This window comes from Siniperca chuatsi, linkage group LG3 (genome assembly GCF_020085105.1).
Source record: "Siniperca chuatsi isolate FFG_IHB_CAS linkage group LG3, ASM2008510v1, whole genome shotgun sequence".
Lineage (NCBI taxonomy): Eukaryota > Metazoa > Chordata > Actinopteri > Centrarchiformes > Sinipercidae > Siniperca > Siniperca chuatsi.
In genome coordinates, this window is record NC_058044.1 from 1,902,176 (window position 1) to 1,918,879 (window position 16,704).

Genomic DNA, 16,704 nt, shown 5'->3' on the forward strand with positions numbered 1-16,704 from the left:
CTGACATGTTGCTGTCAGAGAAACTGATATTTCAGTGCATGATGGTTGTGGTTCAGTTACAAAATGATTGATGGATTTCAGCCACTTGAGGGCAGCAGACCTCCAATTAAGGACTGTCCAATTAAGAGTGTGTGTGCACTGAGTCTTGTATTTCTATCATTGTGACGGCCGGTTTGAGTTTTACACCTTGAGAAAGAAGAGCAGACATTTTTGGAAAGTGAGGACATTTTGTCTGCTTCATTAAAGAGCTGTTTAAAGGGAATTAGACTTATTATTAGATTTCGGTTTAAGTAGTGAGTTTAGTGTAAGGGTGGGGGTTAGGTTAAAACGCCAGCAAACCTAGCTAACAGCTAACTTATTCTGAAATTGACTTTCATGTCAGTGAAATTTAATCAGTGAATGAATTATTTATCCTAGTTAAATTTAGCTTTTCTGAGCTCGAAGGTGTTACGGACAGAACTGGCCGGAGACACAAGGCAGGCATAGTAGAGTTTATTTTAACACAGGTACAATGATGGTGAATGGAGGGAAGTATACAGTCTTTGGAATGGAGGTGGCGGAGCACTGAGGAGAAGATCCACACGGGTTAGGAGACTGGAGAAACACTCACGGCTGACGAGAGACACAGGGGACCAGGAGCTGGAGAGAAGAACTCACGGAGGTTTGGAGATACACAGGGACTGGAGCTGAAGAGAATAACACGGAGGACAGGAGCACGTAGGAGCCGGAGAAGAGGCACTGGTGGTATGTGGTAGAAACCGTACAGGTAGATAGAGTCCAAAGTGTTAACTGAGTCAGGGGAACTAGCGTTCTGTCCTGTGGCATTAACGAGACCGGACACTGACTGTGGTGAGGAGCTGGGTTACATAGGTGAGTGGAGTGCTAATTGATTGCAGGTGTGAGATAGGTGGCAGGTGATTTGTATTAGTACTCTGGTGAGGGAGTGCAGAGTGCAGGGGAGTGACTGGAGAGAACATGACAGACTGTGACAGAAGGTCTGTCAGGCTTGGTGTTTCAGTGGAAAACATTGGTGTGTGTAATTAGTCTTAGCTTGTTCAGAAGAGGATAGGTTGTGCCTCTTGTTTTATTCAGAAGAGTTTTGTAAGGTCTTCTCTTTAGTGTCCCTACCAAGTTTGTTTCCCTCCAGGTGCCGGTGCAGTTCTGTGTTAGCTTAGCTTGGTGCTAGCTTCCACTCTTCACAAGACAACTGGTACAAATGTATTGGCCTAGTTGGCATGCTAATTTGCTACATGCTGAATTACAATTTGAATCCAGAAATTAGTTTCTAATGAAACTTTGTCATGAAATACAACTTCTGTGTAAACCAGGCTTTTGTGTTCAGTGTTTGGTGCTCAAGTCACTGCTTACTCAGGCCTTGTTCATCAACTAGTTTATTTTACAGTTTTTACTTTACAATCACATATTTACAGATAATAATAATCCATCTTACAGACAACAACACAAAAACAACAAAACAAATACAAATTGGCCAAAGTGAGAAGCAATTAAACAAACCACAATAAATCAATACATGAAGTAAGATAAGTGATTAGTTTACTCTGACAGGAGAGATGATCAGAGGTGCAGAGTTTTTACCACCATCATTAAGAAAGGGACAGAAGTATGGGAAGAGTTTCTCAGTGATGGAGCAGCCAGTAAAGCAACAGATAAAAGCTGCAGCATCTACGTCATAAAAGGAGACCAGACCCTCCTCATAATCCACAAACACCCCCACCTTCTGAGGCTGAAACTTCAGAGAGAGACGGACTGTAGGGCCAGCAAAAACTTTGTACACATTTCTGTTTCTGAACCCCATAGTCCAGTAACCATCCTCAGGGCTCAGTGTGATTTGTCCCTTCCTGTTGATCGACTCTCTGCACACTCCTAAAATCCAGTCAGTCTTTCCTTTAACCTGAACCTCAAAGTAAAATCTGCCTGAAGAGAAACTCTGCTTTCCTAAAACACAGATACAATAAGAATATCTCTCTGGATTGTCTGAAAGATTCTTCCTTACATCACCATGATTCACTTGTTTCCCATCATCAGACAGGATGAGACTGCGATGTGCTGTATCAGGATCAAGAGTCACATCCACTGCATACTGCTGGACCCTCCTCAGCTCTGCTTCAAGCAGCTTCTTCATCTCTTTACTGAGTGTCTCCTCCAGCTGAGCCACAGCTCTCACCACAGTCCCCTCATATGATGGTGGAGGGATGCTGACCTCTGTCCAGTCCTTGGTGGGTGGTGGGTGGTGGGTGTTTAGGGACTGGAAACTCTGGAGAAGATGGAGGTGGTCTTGAGAGCGTGAGAGCTGCTCCACCTCAGTCCTTCTCTTCATCAGCTCAGAGATTTCCTGTTGCAGCTCTTTGATGAAAGCTTCGGCCTGTTTTTCTGTTGTTTTCTGCTTCTCTTTGATCGTGTGGATGAGATTGGCCTGGCCTCTCTCAACAGACTCCTTCAGAGAAGTGAAGACCTGAACACCTTCTGCGATCTCTCTGTCTGCATCTTCCTTACAGAGGTCAACCGAGCGTTTGATCTCCTGAAGCTTCAGTCGTTTCTTCTGGATCATCTGCTGAAGTTCACCCTCTGTCTTCCCCAGCTCGGCCTTCTTTCCTTCACATTCTTCCTTCAGGGGAACAACATCATGTGTCTTGTGGTCTAAAACGGGGCAGAGCGCGCAGACATATGTCTGGTCGGTCTTACAGAACAGCTCCAAAGGTTTATCGTGCTTCGTACACATCCTGCCTTCCAGGTTCTCCACAGGGTCGATCAGCTGATGCCTTTTCAGACGTGAAGCTGTCAGATGAAGCTCCAGGTGAGTCTCACAGTAGGAGGCCAGACACACCAGGCAGGACTTCAGGGCCTTCAGTTTGGTTCCAGTGCAGACGTCACAGGGAACTTCTCCTGGTTTGGACACTTGTGTGTCTGAGCTGCTGCTGCTGGCTTCCTGTTGAGCTGACTGTCTGAACTGAGCAGCCATCTCAGAGATGAAAGTATTAACATGCAGCTCAGGTCTTGTGTAGAAAACCTTTTTACACATCGGACACAGGCACCGGTCGTTAGTATTCCAGTGTACATTGATGCAGTTTTTGCAGAAGTTGTGTCCACATGATGTGCTGACAGGATCAGTGAACACATCCAGACAGATGGAGCACAGAAACTGATCTTCAGATCGCAGATAGTTCGCAGCAGCCATATCTACACATGTGGTGTGAAAAAAAAGAAAAACATTTAATTCAAAATACAGCTTTATGTATTTGTTTAAAAAGAAAGAAGTGTGATTACTGTTATTTTATTTATAACATATAGCTAAAGTAATTTTGAATAATAGATGATGTGATAGTTTGATAGGGATGGGGATAGTTGCATCAGGCTGAGCTGTGAGCAACCGTGATCTTTTAAGTCATGCTGGCAAGCTCAAGCTCTTTACGCTGGCAAAATAGCATCAAGTGTGTTCATATCACGTTGTGTAGACCGATTTTTATTGAAGAATAGCATTGCTAATAAAGCTCTTGATGACAAACACATTGCATTTCCTTTTGCTGCTTCACATTAAAAGTCCTCCTGTTGTTTTGCTGGTGGAAAGCTTTTATTGTGAAACAACCAGAGGAAGTAGAATGCAAAATGGCTGCAGGAAGCGATCAGTAAACAGTAATAATACCAGGAAAGTTGGAGTGAAGCTAAACCTCAGAGATTCAGTTACAAGTTACTAAAGTCCTGACTGTTTTTCATCACTCAAAGTAATTTCCATTTTCCTCTTCTATCCTATTATATTCGATGAGCAGAAGAGTTTTTAACAGATTTCTTCACATTAGAGTGACGTCATCAGCAGCCGATGCAGCCGTTAAAGTGTGAGAGGAGCATCTTAGTACTGCAGTCCACACACATAAGGATAAGGATAATTCAGTTTTCTTTACAAGTTGGGTTTTATTTTTGTAGTTTTGAACCATCATTGCTATCAGTAATAATAACATTGTATTCACTCACTGTAACTAAGCTGAGTTTGACTATTGGGGGTGTTTAAACACAACCTGTCTGATTGTGTGACTGGTATGATGCTGAGTACAGTGTTATTATCACTGAGAGAAATGATGGGAAAAAACAATGACAATGAACAGCCCTGTTAACCCTTGAAACATCTCTCTTGCAGCAGACCACACTTGATAGTGTTCGAGGGAAACCCCTGGACAAACCTACAAACAGCAAGCTTTCAACAGCAATAACTAAATGGCTGGCTACAGGTACAGGCCAATTAACATTGTGGATGACAAGGGTCTGTGTGAAATAATTTGGATCGCATCCAACGACTGATTCTATATCCATCTCGGTGTCCCCTGCCTGTCTGTTCCGTAACAGAAGGTCAGACCTCCTGAAAGGATGACAGCTCTGAGCCCCGATGGCCTCCCTCCTGGACCTGGAGGACATCGTCCAACAATATCTCCTCACCCATCCTTCACCACCTCTGGCTTATAGCAAGATGACCCAACTAGTCTACTCTCAGGATCGGCAGAGGACTACAAGGAATTTTTGGTGCGGTGTTGCCTTCAAGCGGTATCCACACTAGTATCCCACTGAACGATCCAAGGTGGCCTTCTTGGTTCTCCGGCTAGTCGGCCCGGCACTTTGCTGGGCAGGATCCATATGGTCACGAGATGAGGCCATCCTCAACTCTTTTGGCAGGGTTGCAACACTCCTCAGGAAGGAGTTTGGCCCTCCAGTCGTCAATTCGTCAGCCAGTCCTCAGCCTGCACCTCTACCGACCAGTTTTCGGTCTACCAACCCACTACTTGCCTGCACCACTACTTGCCTGGGTACTGTCATGGATATGCCAGGCTCCACAACCCACTGATCATCCACATCTGCTCCCCATTAGCTCCCAATCACAACCTGCATAAAAGCCCTGCACTCACCTCAGTCTGTGCCTGAACACGTTTGTGACTAGGACTCTCCATGCTACTTGGCGTTACGCCTATTCTCCCGTCTCCAGCGATCTTCCGTCTCCAGTGAGTCTTTCCTCCTACAGACTTTCCCATCTACATACCTGTATATCTCTACTATTGGGCTGTCCTCCAATAAAGACCATTGTATGTCCATCTCGGTGTCCCCTGCCTCTGTGTTCCGTAACAGTTCTGTAGTTTAGTGCATTTAGAGTTGGATTTCATATTGTGTATTTTTGCTTTTATTACCTTTTAATAAATGCTTGTGTATAATTATGCTGGTTTCTTTAATGTTGCACAAGAGTGAATATGCTGCCAACCTCTGCTATGTTGAACTCCAAATCCTTCAACCTACTGGCTATTAATGGTAATTTTGGTTATAGTTATTAATTTAATTATTAATCAGTTCCAAATTGATAGTTTAGTGTATTATGTGAGACTCGATTGGCTATCATTTCTCTTTAAGGAGAGTGGTGCCCCGAGGAACTTTATTAACTAAAGTTATTTTTTATGATTATCTTTGATTATTCTGATAGCCAGAATTAATTGATTGCACCTACATAATTTGATGCCCCTTTGACCCTTGTAAATCAAAATATTATTATATACTGTGTATACTGTATACTCTTATTGTCTAATGTAAACTCTCCGACAATGACCTGCAGGAAACTACTGCTTTTTTTCACGTCCATCAACATATGAACCTCACTCATCTCATTGTTTATTTACTGAAGGCATAAAATACCACACTAATAATAAAACCATCCACATTACTCAGTGACATTAATATCTCCCAGTGTCTCAAACCAAGGTGTAAATAAAGGAGAATGAAATCAGGTAGCGCCATCATGCCTCTTTCTTTGGTGAATGCATTGAGCTTCTGTACTGAGAACACCTGTTCCTTTACAAGTACTGTGTCACCCGTGTCAACCCACTCTTTTTGCCCGAAAATACTAATTAAAAAGTTGCGCAAAAAAAAAAAAAAAAAAAAACTGTGACTGACCTTCTGGTCCTGAGCTGGTGTCTGACAGACTCTGCACCAGATCGTTCCTGGGTATCTTCTCTAAAACCTTCTTGGTCACCTTCAGAGCTCCGTGAAGTTTATAGGTGTTCACCATCAGATTCATTGTTTGCAACCTGTCTGCCTCCTCCAGCTCGAACACTTTGATGAGTTGGTAGCCTCCCAGGATGTCCGGCTGCTGCAGATACCATTTGAACTTTGTGAATTCCTCCTTCTTTAAATTCTCCAGAGTGTTCAAAAGGTCATCTGGCGTCATCGTGCCTTCCTCTTAAAATCAGGCAGTATTTTCAACCTGAAGGAAAACTGTAACACAGTTGTATCATTAGTATTTGTGAGTCTGGCCAGTTAGAGCTCCTGCTGCTGCTCTGTGGGGTGGACTTAATGTAATTTTGAAGTGGCACACCGCTTATACTTCTTTCAATCAAAGAGAGCCATCTTTGAGTTAAAGCACCACTAAATGGAAACTGAAATGTTAAAGCAGGATACTAATGAATTGTCACATTCCTTCATTCATTCAAAAAAACACACAGATAAAGAGTTGAAGTCACATTTTCCGTTAGCTTTTGTTCCACCAACTTCTAGATCTTGAAATGAAGGCTGTGCTGTTGTTTTTAGCCATGCTAGCAGCACGGCTCATGGCACCAGACGACACTACAAGAAAGATAAATTCATCATGAAACCACAACTTTAAGGTGAACACATCTAAATATGACTGAAACAATAGCTCTTAGATGTTAATGTTAGCATGCTGATGCTAAGCAGGTATAATGTTTACTATGTTCCCCATCACCACTGGCATAAACACTATGCTATTGTTTAGGGCTCCAACTGCTAGAGGGGCCACAGATCAGTGTGACTTTCTGTGTTGCTTTGGTTTTTATTTTTTTGATTAACAACATTATTGGGTTTTTTTATATTAACATTAACATTAATATATAAAGATTTAGGTAGAGAACAACAGCACATACAAATCAAATTTAAATGACTTAAATGAAAATATTGACTTTCTGTGTTGCACACAGTCCTCACACTTTGTACCAAGTTGACTGACTCGCTGTTTAGCCATGGTAACGCATGTTTTCATTAGAACATGCTTGCTATTTTTCACTGCTTGCTAACATTAGCTAACCTGAGTAGGATTGTAAGCATCAAATAACCTCCTTGTTTGTAAGGCTAGCTTCGTTTGTTACCTGCCTACCATTGTTTTCTTGCAACATTAAAGTTGTGTTTTTGAACAAATTAAACGGAACATAGCCACAATAATTTTAACCTGCCAAGCTGGTTAGACAGTAATGAATGTATTATTCATTTTAGCTAAAACGTTTTTGAAGTTTTATATGAAGTGAAGTTGTTCATATTATTTTGGTAAATGTCACTTTTAGGGCACACACACACACACACACACACACGCCTATCCTCGTCACCAACTGTAAAACCCAAGCCATTAATAAAGAAGATGGATCAGTTTTGTGTCCGGACCGACACTCTGAAGACGGAGCTCTGAACCCTCACTTAGACAAAAAGGATTCAGGCTGTCAGACCAGTTCTGCCTCTCCCTTATTTCTCAGCAGTGAAGTCAGCTGAGATTAAAATTTAACTTGTTACCTGCTGCTGATTAAATCTGAATAAACTCAACATGAAAAGGCTCATTTTGGCCAAAAAGTCACATATTATAGAATAATTAGTGAATGAATTCATGAATATTCAGATCTAGAAACAGTCAATAACAGTGTTGAAAGAATGACTCACTGCTCTCATCTAGTACAGATAGATAATATATAATATATATATATTATGTAGCCCCAAAATATAACGACTGACAGCAGTTTCTTCATCAGAGGTGTGTTATCTTACCTGTCAGGGCTCTCACCTGTTAAAGTCACATCCAGATGAGGTCAAAGAGACTTTCTATCTTCGTCTGCAGACGCTGACAGACGCTGCTGGTGTCTGTGTTCATCTGACCGACAGCCGTCACATCCTCATACTTTCAAATCCAAATCCAGAAACGTCAGTGTGACGTGAGAGCAGAAACCCAGTGTGAGCTGCAGAGCTGCCAGTCAGCAGCAGGCGGCAGTGTTGCAGAAGCTCTGGCAGTCAGCGCTCTGATGGGAGAGTTTTCACAGCAGCTGGAGACGCTGACAGAGCTCCACAAAGTCCAAACTGCAGGAACTCTGAAGCCCCAAAAACAAGAAGGAAAAGAAAAACAGGTTTATTATTGAATGTGGAGGGAGAACAGTCTGTAAACTCATGACAACATGTGACAAACACAAACTGCATCAACAAAGAGACAGAGAGGTCGACTGAAACTAACCTGCACACATCTGACACACATTTACAGTCAAACTGTCTCTTTCAAATATTTGCTCTGTATTAATTCAGTAACAACACCATCAGTGTTTGGTGGCTGAATTTAAAGGATCAGTTCACATTTTCACAAGCCTTAATATCTTAATACAAAAGTCTGTACGTTGACAGAGTGGTCGGTGGCTGTAATCACTCCTCCTGTCCACGCTGACTGTGAAGTGATGCCTTCCTAACACGACTACACTGTAAGAAATGGAGGACAAAATCCACAGTCCTCATTCTGTGTAAAAATGACTTCTACAGTTCAGCTGAAGGTGATATGAGGCTTCAGCAGTCTGAGTTACACAAATCAAGAGTTGATCTACAAAGTTACAGTCTGTTTTAGAACAAAGTTCCCTCTTTGTGTTTCTGTACCTCCACTGCAGCTCAACAAGGAAATTTCATTTTAATTCAAACATGTTTTAGGTCATGACTGTGTTGAATTTACTGTGTTAGTAAAGGGAGAGAAAACTTATTCCATAAATTCAGATTTGAAGGTGTAACAGGAAGAAAATGTGGAAAAATCAGGGGGCTGAAACTTTGTGAAGGCACTGTGTTATTTCTCATCATTCTTCTCAGTCACATGAGAAACATACAGAGCTCTGACTGGGAGGAAACTAATGAAGCTTTCTGACACCAAATTCACTAAAAAAATTTTCTGAGTTTTTGGCTTCACTGTAACATCTCAGAAATGACGTCCTGAACGGTCTTTTGTCTGCTGGACTGTTTAAAGTCTTCACGAACATACTTTGGCTTTTTGATGATTCAACTTTACTGGAAAAAAAACTGTTTTAAAAAAGTTAAAAGCTGAATTCTGTCTTAATTTTAATATCTAAGTCTAGAAGCATGAAAGCAGTCAGTATATGTCTGTTTTTTAGAACAACTCCATTAACTGGGGTGAATTTGGCCAGCGAGGTATAGGACCCAAATGCAGACAGTTGAGGCAGACAGCGTCAGTTCAGTGATTTCATTCAGATATGGAGGTACATAGGCTTACAGAGTAATGAAACACGCAAGGGATGAAACCAGGAAGGCAGTCTAAACAGGTGAACAAATCCAGAGGGTGGGCAAGAAACCCAAGATCAAAAAAGATCATGCAGAGGTTCAAAACAGGCAGGTAACAGGTTTAGGTCTCAGATAACAACTAACAGAATCCAGAGGCTAGAAAGCAAAAGGCATGAGACGCAGTCCAACTTTAACAAAGTGGCAAGGGAACAGTGGAAGTGGACCGGTATATGTAGAGTGACTGATGATGAAGTGGGAACAGGTGTGTAGATGGGCGGGGCAGTCAGGTGATGGGGAAAGGAGGGAAAGTCCGAGGGCACCTGGTGGATGGATGGAAAATGGCATGAAGGGGCCTGAGGACTAAGGAAAACAGAACTGAAGCAGACGTTGTGACACATGTATAAAATCTATGCCAGTAGAAAATACTTGACATGACAACTATCTATTTATCTATCGATTGTGTGTTTTAATGACTACTAATGCTACATTCATGTGGTGTCTGAATTATTGGAAAAATGACTTCCCGACTGGGAAAATGCACATGAACGCCCCCTCAAACTGGAACAACAACTCGGAAAGTCTGCGAAAACTTTGGTACATGACTTGCTACTAATACTAATACTGTACTAATACTAGAAACAGCTATCAACGTGTTGTTCAAACGCTCTGACCAATAAAATACAACACATCTTCTTTGTAGCGTCCATGTTGTTTCCACATTACGACTTAAAGCTCATGAACACACAAAAGTCAGAAGAATGAAGAAATGGGACCATCCAAGGAGCACATGAATGCACCATTCACAGACCTGTCACCTGTGACCAATCACTGTGGACGTAGTGAATAGGTTAATTAATGAAACATCATGTCCATTGAGGAGGACTGTTGGTGGACAGGAACCTTTGAGCAGCACTAAACAGATGGCAGATGTTTACTGTCACCTGACACAGGTTAGTTCCTGTTTATTGTAATGTGCTCCAGTAGTCGCGTGGAGGCGCTGGACAGATCAGAAATACTTTATTGATCCCCGAGGGGAAACTCTTTGTTACTCTTTGTCACGCCATCAGTTTAAAATACCCCAAACTGAATATTTGGACATTAAGTATGTACAACCATCAGATACATGGTGAGTTCACCTGGCCCAAAGTATTAAAGCCAACAGAGCTGTACTCTTTTTACAGCTCCAAACGACATGACATAATAGCATCTTATTTTGGTAGTTTGGGTTTTATTTTGGTACTTTTGTTCATAATTTCTGTAATAATAACATCATATTCACCAAGTAATATAAATCCCGAAACATCAGATATAATAGTAAAACTCTGACAGGGAACATTTTACTGCACAATGAGTACTTTAACTTTTCTTACTTCAAGTACTTGTTGTACATACTTTTACTTAAATAACGTTATGAATGCAGGACTTTTACTACTTAGTACTTTTACTTAAGTAAAAGGTCTGAATGTGTACTGACAAGAACTAGGAAAAGAGATCATATTTCTCCAATATTAGCTTCTCTGCACTGGCTCCCTGTAAAATCCAGAATAGAATTTAAAATCCTCACCTACAAAGCTCTTAATGGTCAGGCACCATCATATCTTAAAGAGCTCATAATACCTTAGTACCCCACTAGAACACTGCGCTCCCAGGATGCAGGGTTACTTGTTGTTCCTAGAGTCTCCAAAAGTAGATCAGGAGCCAGGGCCTTCAGTTATCAAGCTCCTCTCCTGTGGAACCAGGTCCCAGTTTGGGTTCGGGAGGCAGACACCATCTCCACATTTAAGAGTAGACTAAAGACCTTCCTCTTTTAGTTCTGTGCTTTCTCATCTCTCTCCTCTCTCCTTCTGTTGCTTTGAGCAGGTATTTCTGCCTCCGCAGCTGCAGAGTCTGGATCTGTGGTTGTGGGCCACCAGCTGCCTGTTAAGGACAGAAATGACCGGAGACACAAGGAAGGTTATGATATAGTTTATTGCAATACAAGGAGCGTAGATAGATAATGGAGGGAAGTATACTGTCCTTTGAATGGAGATGGTGGAGCTCTGGAGTAGAGTGGCTGAACTCCGGGGAGTCGGTCCACACGGGGCTGGACACTGGAGCGTCACACACAGGACCAGGAGCTGGAGTGGATAACTCACGGAAGACTGGAGACACACAGGGACTGGAGCTGGAGTGACACACACGGAGGACAGGAGTACAAAGGAGCCGGAGTAGAGGTACTGGGTACTGGAGGCTGGTAGTAGTTTTCGTTCGGGTAGAGTGAGTCCAAGGCGTTTGTAGAATCAGGGGAACAAGCGTTCTATCCTGTGTCTTAAACGTGACCGGACACAGACTGCGGTGAGGAGCCGGGTTTTATAGGGGAGTGGAGTGCTAATTGGATGCAGGTGTGTACGGGGTGACAGGTGAAGGGAATCAGTATTCAGGAGAGGGAGTGCGGAGTGAAGGGGAGCCTGGAGTGCGGAGTGAAGGGGAGCCTGGAGTGCGGAGTGAAGGGGAGCCTGGAGTGCGGAGTGAAGGGGAGCCTGGAGTGCGGAGTGAAGGGGAGCCTGGAGTGCGGAGTGAAGGGGAGCCTGGAGTGCGGAGTGAAGGGGAGCCTGGAGTGCGGAGTGAAGGGGAGCCTGGTGTGTCTGTAACACTGCCCCCGTGTTCCTGCTCGACAACTGCTGCTACAGTTGTTGTTATGTGCTCTGTTACTAATACTGTCATTATTACTCATATATCTGTCATTCCTATTATTATTAACTTATTCATATGAACACTTCAAAAGAGGAAGTTGGTTGTGCCTCTTGTTTTATTCCGAAAAGTTTTGTAAAGGTTTTCTCTTTAGTGTCCCTCCCAAGTTTCTTTCCCTCCAGGTGCCGGTGCAGTTCTGTGTTAGCTTAGCTTGGTGCTAGCTTCCACTCTTCACAAGACAACTGGTAAAAATATATTGGCCTAGTTGGCATGCTAATTTGCTACATGCTGAATTACAATTTGAAGCCAGAAATTAGTTTCTCATGAAACTTTGTCATGAAATACAACTTCTGTGTAAACCAGGCTTTTGTGTTCAACGTTTGGTGCTCAAGTCACTGCTTACTCAGGCCTTGTGTTCAACAACTAGTTTATTTTATAGTTTTTATTTTACGATCACATATTTATAGATAATAATAATCCATCTTACAGACAACACAAAAACAACAAAACAAATACAAATTGGCCAAAGTAACTAATCAAATTAATCAATTAATTAAACAAACAAACCACTTTTCAGACAAAATAGAAAGTTCAGTTAGCATCTATTCCATTAATTAACGTTGTCCATTTGCTGCTGGGCAGGTAGAGTCCATACTTTTAATGCCCAACAAAACAATGACACATACTGTATTCTGTACTATAGACATGCAACAGGCCTTACTCTTAAATGAAGCTTCATGACACAATGAAATATTCAGCAATATGTTTTCTGTGGCTGCACATCTAATAGAAAATGTTTAAAAATCTAGATATTTGGCAGCATTTTTTACAAATGTACTCAAAGTTCATCTTTACATATTTAAGGCCTTTAGAAACAGTGATTTCTTAAAATAATTGTGGGTTTAAAAGAGGTTTAAATAGATATTCTCCACATAAAGTGTGTCATGATGCAGGGATGAAGAGATAAATGCATCAAAGTAATGTGTTGCTGATGTAATGGGATACATATAATAAAAATCTCAACAATGAAGTGTAAATCAATCACCACAGTAAACTCTAAATATGTACATTTGTTCCCTTGAATGACAATAAATCAATACATGAAGTAAGTAAGTGATTAGTTTACTCTGACACGAGAGATGATCAGAGGTGCAGAGTTTTTACCACCATCATTAAGACAGGGATTGAAGTATGGGAAGAGTTTCTCAGTGAAGGAGCAGCCAGTAAAGGAGTAAATAAGAGCTGCAGCATCTACGTCATAAAAGCAGACCAGACCCTCCTCATAATCCACAAACACCCCCACCTTCTGAGGCTGAGACTTCAGAGAGAGACGGACTGAAGGGCCAGCAAGAGCTTTGTACTTATTTCCATTTCTCAACCATATAGTCCAGTAACCATTCTGTGGCCTCAGTGTGATCTCTCCCTTCCTGTTGATCGACTCTCTGCACACTCCAAAATCCCAATCAGTCTTTCCTTTAACCTGAACCTCAAAGTAAAATCTGCCTGAAGAGAAACTCTGCTTTCCTAAAACACAGATACAGGGAGAAAATCTCTCTGGGTTGTCTGGAAGATTCTTCTTTACATTACCATGATTCACTTGTTTCCCATCCTCAGACAGAATTAGGTCAGCATGTGCTGTATTACGATCAAGAGTCACATCCACTGCATACTGCTGGACCCTCCTCAGCTCTGCTTCAAGCAGCTTCTTCATCTGTTTACTGAGTGTCTCCTCCAGCTGAACTACAGCTCTCACCACAGTCCCCTCATATGATGGTGGAGGGACGCTGACCTCTGTCCAGTCCGTGGTGGATGGTGGGTGGTAGGTGTTTAGGGACTGGACACTCTGGAGGAGGTGGAGGTGGTCTTCAGAGCGTGAGAGCTGCTCCACCTCAGTCCTTCTCTTCATCAGCTCAGAGATTTCCTGTTCCAGCTCTTTGATGAAAGCTTCGGCCTGTTTTTCTGTTGTTTTCTGCTTCTCTTTGATCGTGTGGATGAGATTGGCCTGGCCTCTCTCAACATGCTCCTTCAGAGAAGTGAAGACCTGAACACCTTCTGCTATTTCTGTGTCTGCATCTTCCTTACCGAGGTCAACCGAGCGTTTGATCTCCTGAATCTTCAGTCGTCTCTTCTGGATCATCTGCTGAATTTCAGCCTCTGTCTTACCCAGCTCGGCCTTCTTTCCTTCATATTCTTCCTTCAGAGGAACAACATCATGTGTCTTGTGGTCTAAAACAGGGCAGAGTACGCAGACACATGTCTGGTCGGTCTTACAGAACAGCTCCAGAGGTTTATCGTGCTTCGTACACATCCTGCCTTCCAGGTTCTCCACAGGGTCGATCAGCTGATGTCTTTTCAGACGTGAAGCTGTCAGATGAGGCTCCAGGTGAGTCTCACAGTAGGAGGCCAGACACACCAGGCAGGACTTGAGGGCCTTCAGTTTGGTTCCAGTGCAGACGTCACAGGGAAGTTGTCCTTGTTTGGACACTTGTGTCTCTGAGCTGCTGCTGCTGCTGGCTTCCTGTTGAGCTGACTGTCTGAACTGAGCAGCCATCTCAGAGATGAAAGTGTTGACGTGCAGCTCAGGTCTTGTGTTGAAAACCTTTTTACACATCGGACACAGGTACCGGTCGTTAGTATCCCAGTGTTCATTGATGCAGTCTTTGCAGAAGTTGTGTCCACATGATGTGGTGACAGGATCAGTGAACACATCCAGACAGATGGGGCAAAGAAACTGATCTTCAGATCCCAGATAGTTCGCAGCAGCCATATCTACACATGTAGTGTGAAAGAGAAGAAAAACATTTTATTCAAAATACAGTTTTATGTATTTGTTTAAAAAGAAAGAAGTGTGTTTACTGTTATTTTAAGCATAACACATGATATTAGGTAAAATAATTTTGAATAATAGATGATGTGATAGTTTGATAGGGATGGGGATAGTTGCATCAGGCCGATCTGTGAGCAACCGCGATCTTTTAAGTCGTGCTGGCAAGCTCAAGCTGTCTACGATGGTAAAAAAGCATCAAGTGTGTTCATATCCCGTTGTGTAGACCGATTTGTATTGAAGAATAGCATTGCTAACAAAGTTCTGCTTACTTGATGACAAACACATTGCATTTCCTTTTGCTGCTTCACATTAAAAGCTTCCTGCTGGTTCGCTGGTGGAAAGCTTTTATTGTGAAACAACCAGAGGAAGTAGAATGCAAAATGGCTGCAGGAAGTGATCAGTAAACAGTAATAATATCAGGAAAGTTGGAGTGAAGTTAAACTCCAAACCACAGAGTTTCAGTTACAAGTTACTAAAGTCCTGAGAAGTGACACAGAGAGACTGTTTAAAGCAGTTAAAGTGGGCTACTGTATAGTGGGCCTGTGGACAAACAGCCATAGTTATAATTTAACCAAGTATGAAATGAAAAGAGTGGAACTTCCTGCCTGAGTAGAGCTGAAGTCTTGTGTTAATCCTGGTTGCTGAAACTGTAAATATGATCAGCTGTACTCACCAGTGTTTGGCAGAGACTCTGCTGTGTTGCTGAGAAAGACCTGATGAACTCAGTTTGAATTTTCTTTTAGAAAGAAACAGAGACTTGTCTCGACTGCTGCGTGGCCGCCACTCTGACAAACTTTACTTTCATTTCTGGAGTGTGACGTTGAAGCTCTCTTCTTTCCAGTGTTGCTCCTCCTTTTACTGCAGCTCTGGATCAAAGGTGGTACTATACCTAACAGGTGGGAGGAGTAAGGTATGTGAAGAGGTATCTCTGGAGACATCTCTGGTGAGATGGCTCTCAGTATTTAAGCACATAAAGAAGAAAGAGTTTGCCTGCTGATCTTAGACTTGCTCTGACACGGTGTTCTTTTAAAACTAAACACTCAAGCTTTTTCTTAAATGAGTGTATTTGTACAGTATACTTGTTTGTACTTGTGTAAAAACAAGCTACAGGAAATAAAACCCAGGTAACTGGTGATGATATGATAATTGTTGGATGTGTTTTTATTCCGCTGATAATTAATTTGTCTGACATGTTGCTGTCAGAGCAATTGATATTTCAGTGCATGATGGTTGTGGTTCAGCTACAGAATGATTGATGGATTTCAGCCACTTGAGGGCAGCAGCACTCCAATTAAGGACTGTCCAATTAAGTGTGTGCACTGAGTCTTGTATTTCTATCTTTGTGAGGGCCGGTTTGAGTTTTACACCTTGAGAATGAGGAGTGGACATTTTTGGAAAGTGAGGACATTTTGTCCACTTCATTAAAGAGCTGTTTAAAGGGAACTAGACTAATTATTAGATTTCGGTTTAAGTAGTGAGTTTAGTGTAAGGGTGGGGGTTAGGTTAAAACGCCAGCAAACCTAGCTAACAGTTAACTTAATCTGAAATTGACATTCATGTCAGTGAAATTTAATCAGTGAATGAATTATTTATCCTAGTTAAATTTAGCTTTTCTGAGCTCGAAGGTCTGTCAGGCTTGGTGTTTCAGTGGAAAACATTGGTGTGTGTAATTAGTCTTAGCTTGTTCAGAAGAGGATAGGTTGTGCCTCTTGTTTTATTCAGAAGAGTTTTGTAAGGGCTTTCTCTTTAGTGTCCCTCCCAAGTTTGTTTCCCTCCAGGTGCCGGTGCAGTTCTGTGTTAGCTTAGCTTGGTGCTAGCTTCCACTCTTCACAAGACAACTGGTAAAAATGTATTGAACTAGTTGGCATGCTAATTTGCTACATGCTGAATTACAATTTGAA

General features: G+C 42.2%; 3 protein-coding genes across 9 annotated transcripts in view; 1 reads left to right on the forward strand and 2 right to left on the reverse strand.

Moving 5' to 3' along the window:
- LOC122873033 (NACHT, LRR and PYD domains-containing protein 3-like) overlaps positions 1–10,984 on the reverse strand; it is a 573,599-nt gene extending 562,615 nt beyond the window's left edge. The window contains exons 1-2 of the mRNA XM_044189304.1: positions 10,924–10,984; positions 7,829–8,129 (exon numbers count right to left, since the gene is read on the reverse strand). The gene's annotated coding sequence lies outside the window, so the exon portion shown is untranslated. The remainder of the gene's footprint in view (positions 1–7,828; positions 8,130–10,923) is intronic.
- The window catches only part of LOC122873028 (NACHT, LRR and PYD domains-containing protein 12-like), a 1,034,258-nt gene that overhangs the window by 855,645 nt on the left and 161,909 nt on the right, over positions 1–16,704 (forward strand). The window lies entirely within an intron of this gene.
- LOC122873055 (zinc finger protein RFP-like) lies at positions 11,256–15,602 on the reverse strand. The gene is made up of 2 exons (XM_044189363.1): positions 15,477–15,602; positions 11,256–14,745 (listed from the first exon to the last, which is right to left on the reverse strand). The coding sequence occupies exon 2, from the start codon at positions 14,741–14,743 to the stop codon at positions 13,094–13,096; it is 1,650 nt and encodes a 549-aa protein (XP_044045298.1). The 5' UTR covers positions 14,744–14,745; positions 15,477–15,602; the 3' UTR covers positions 11,256–13,093.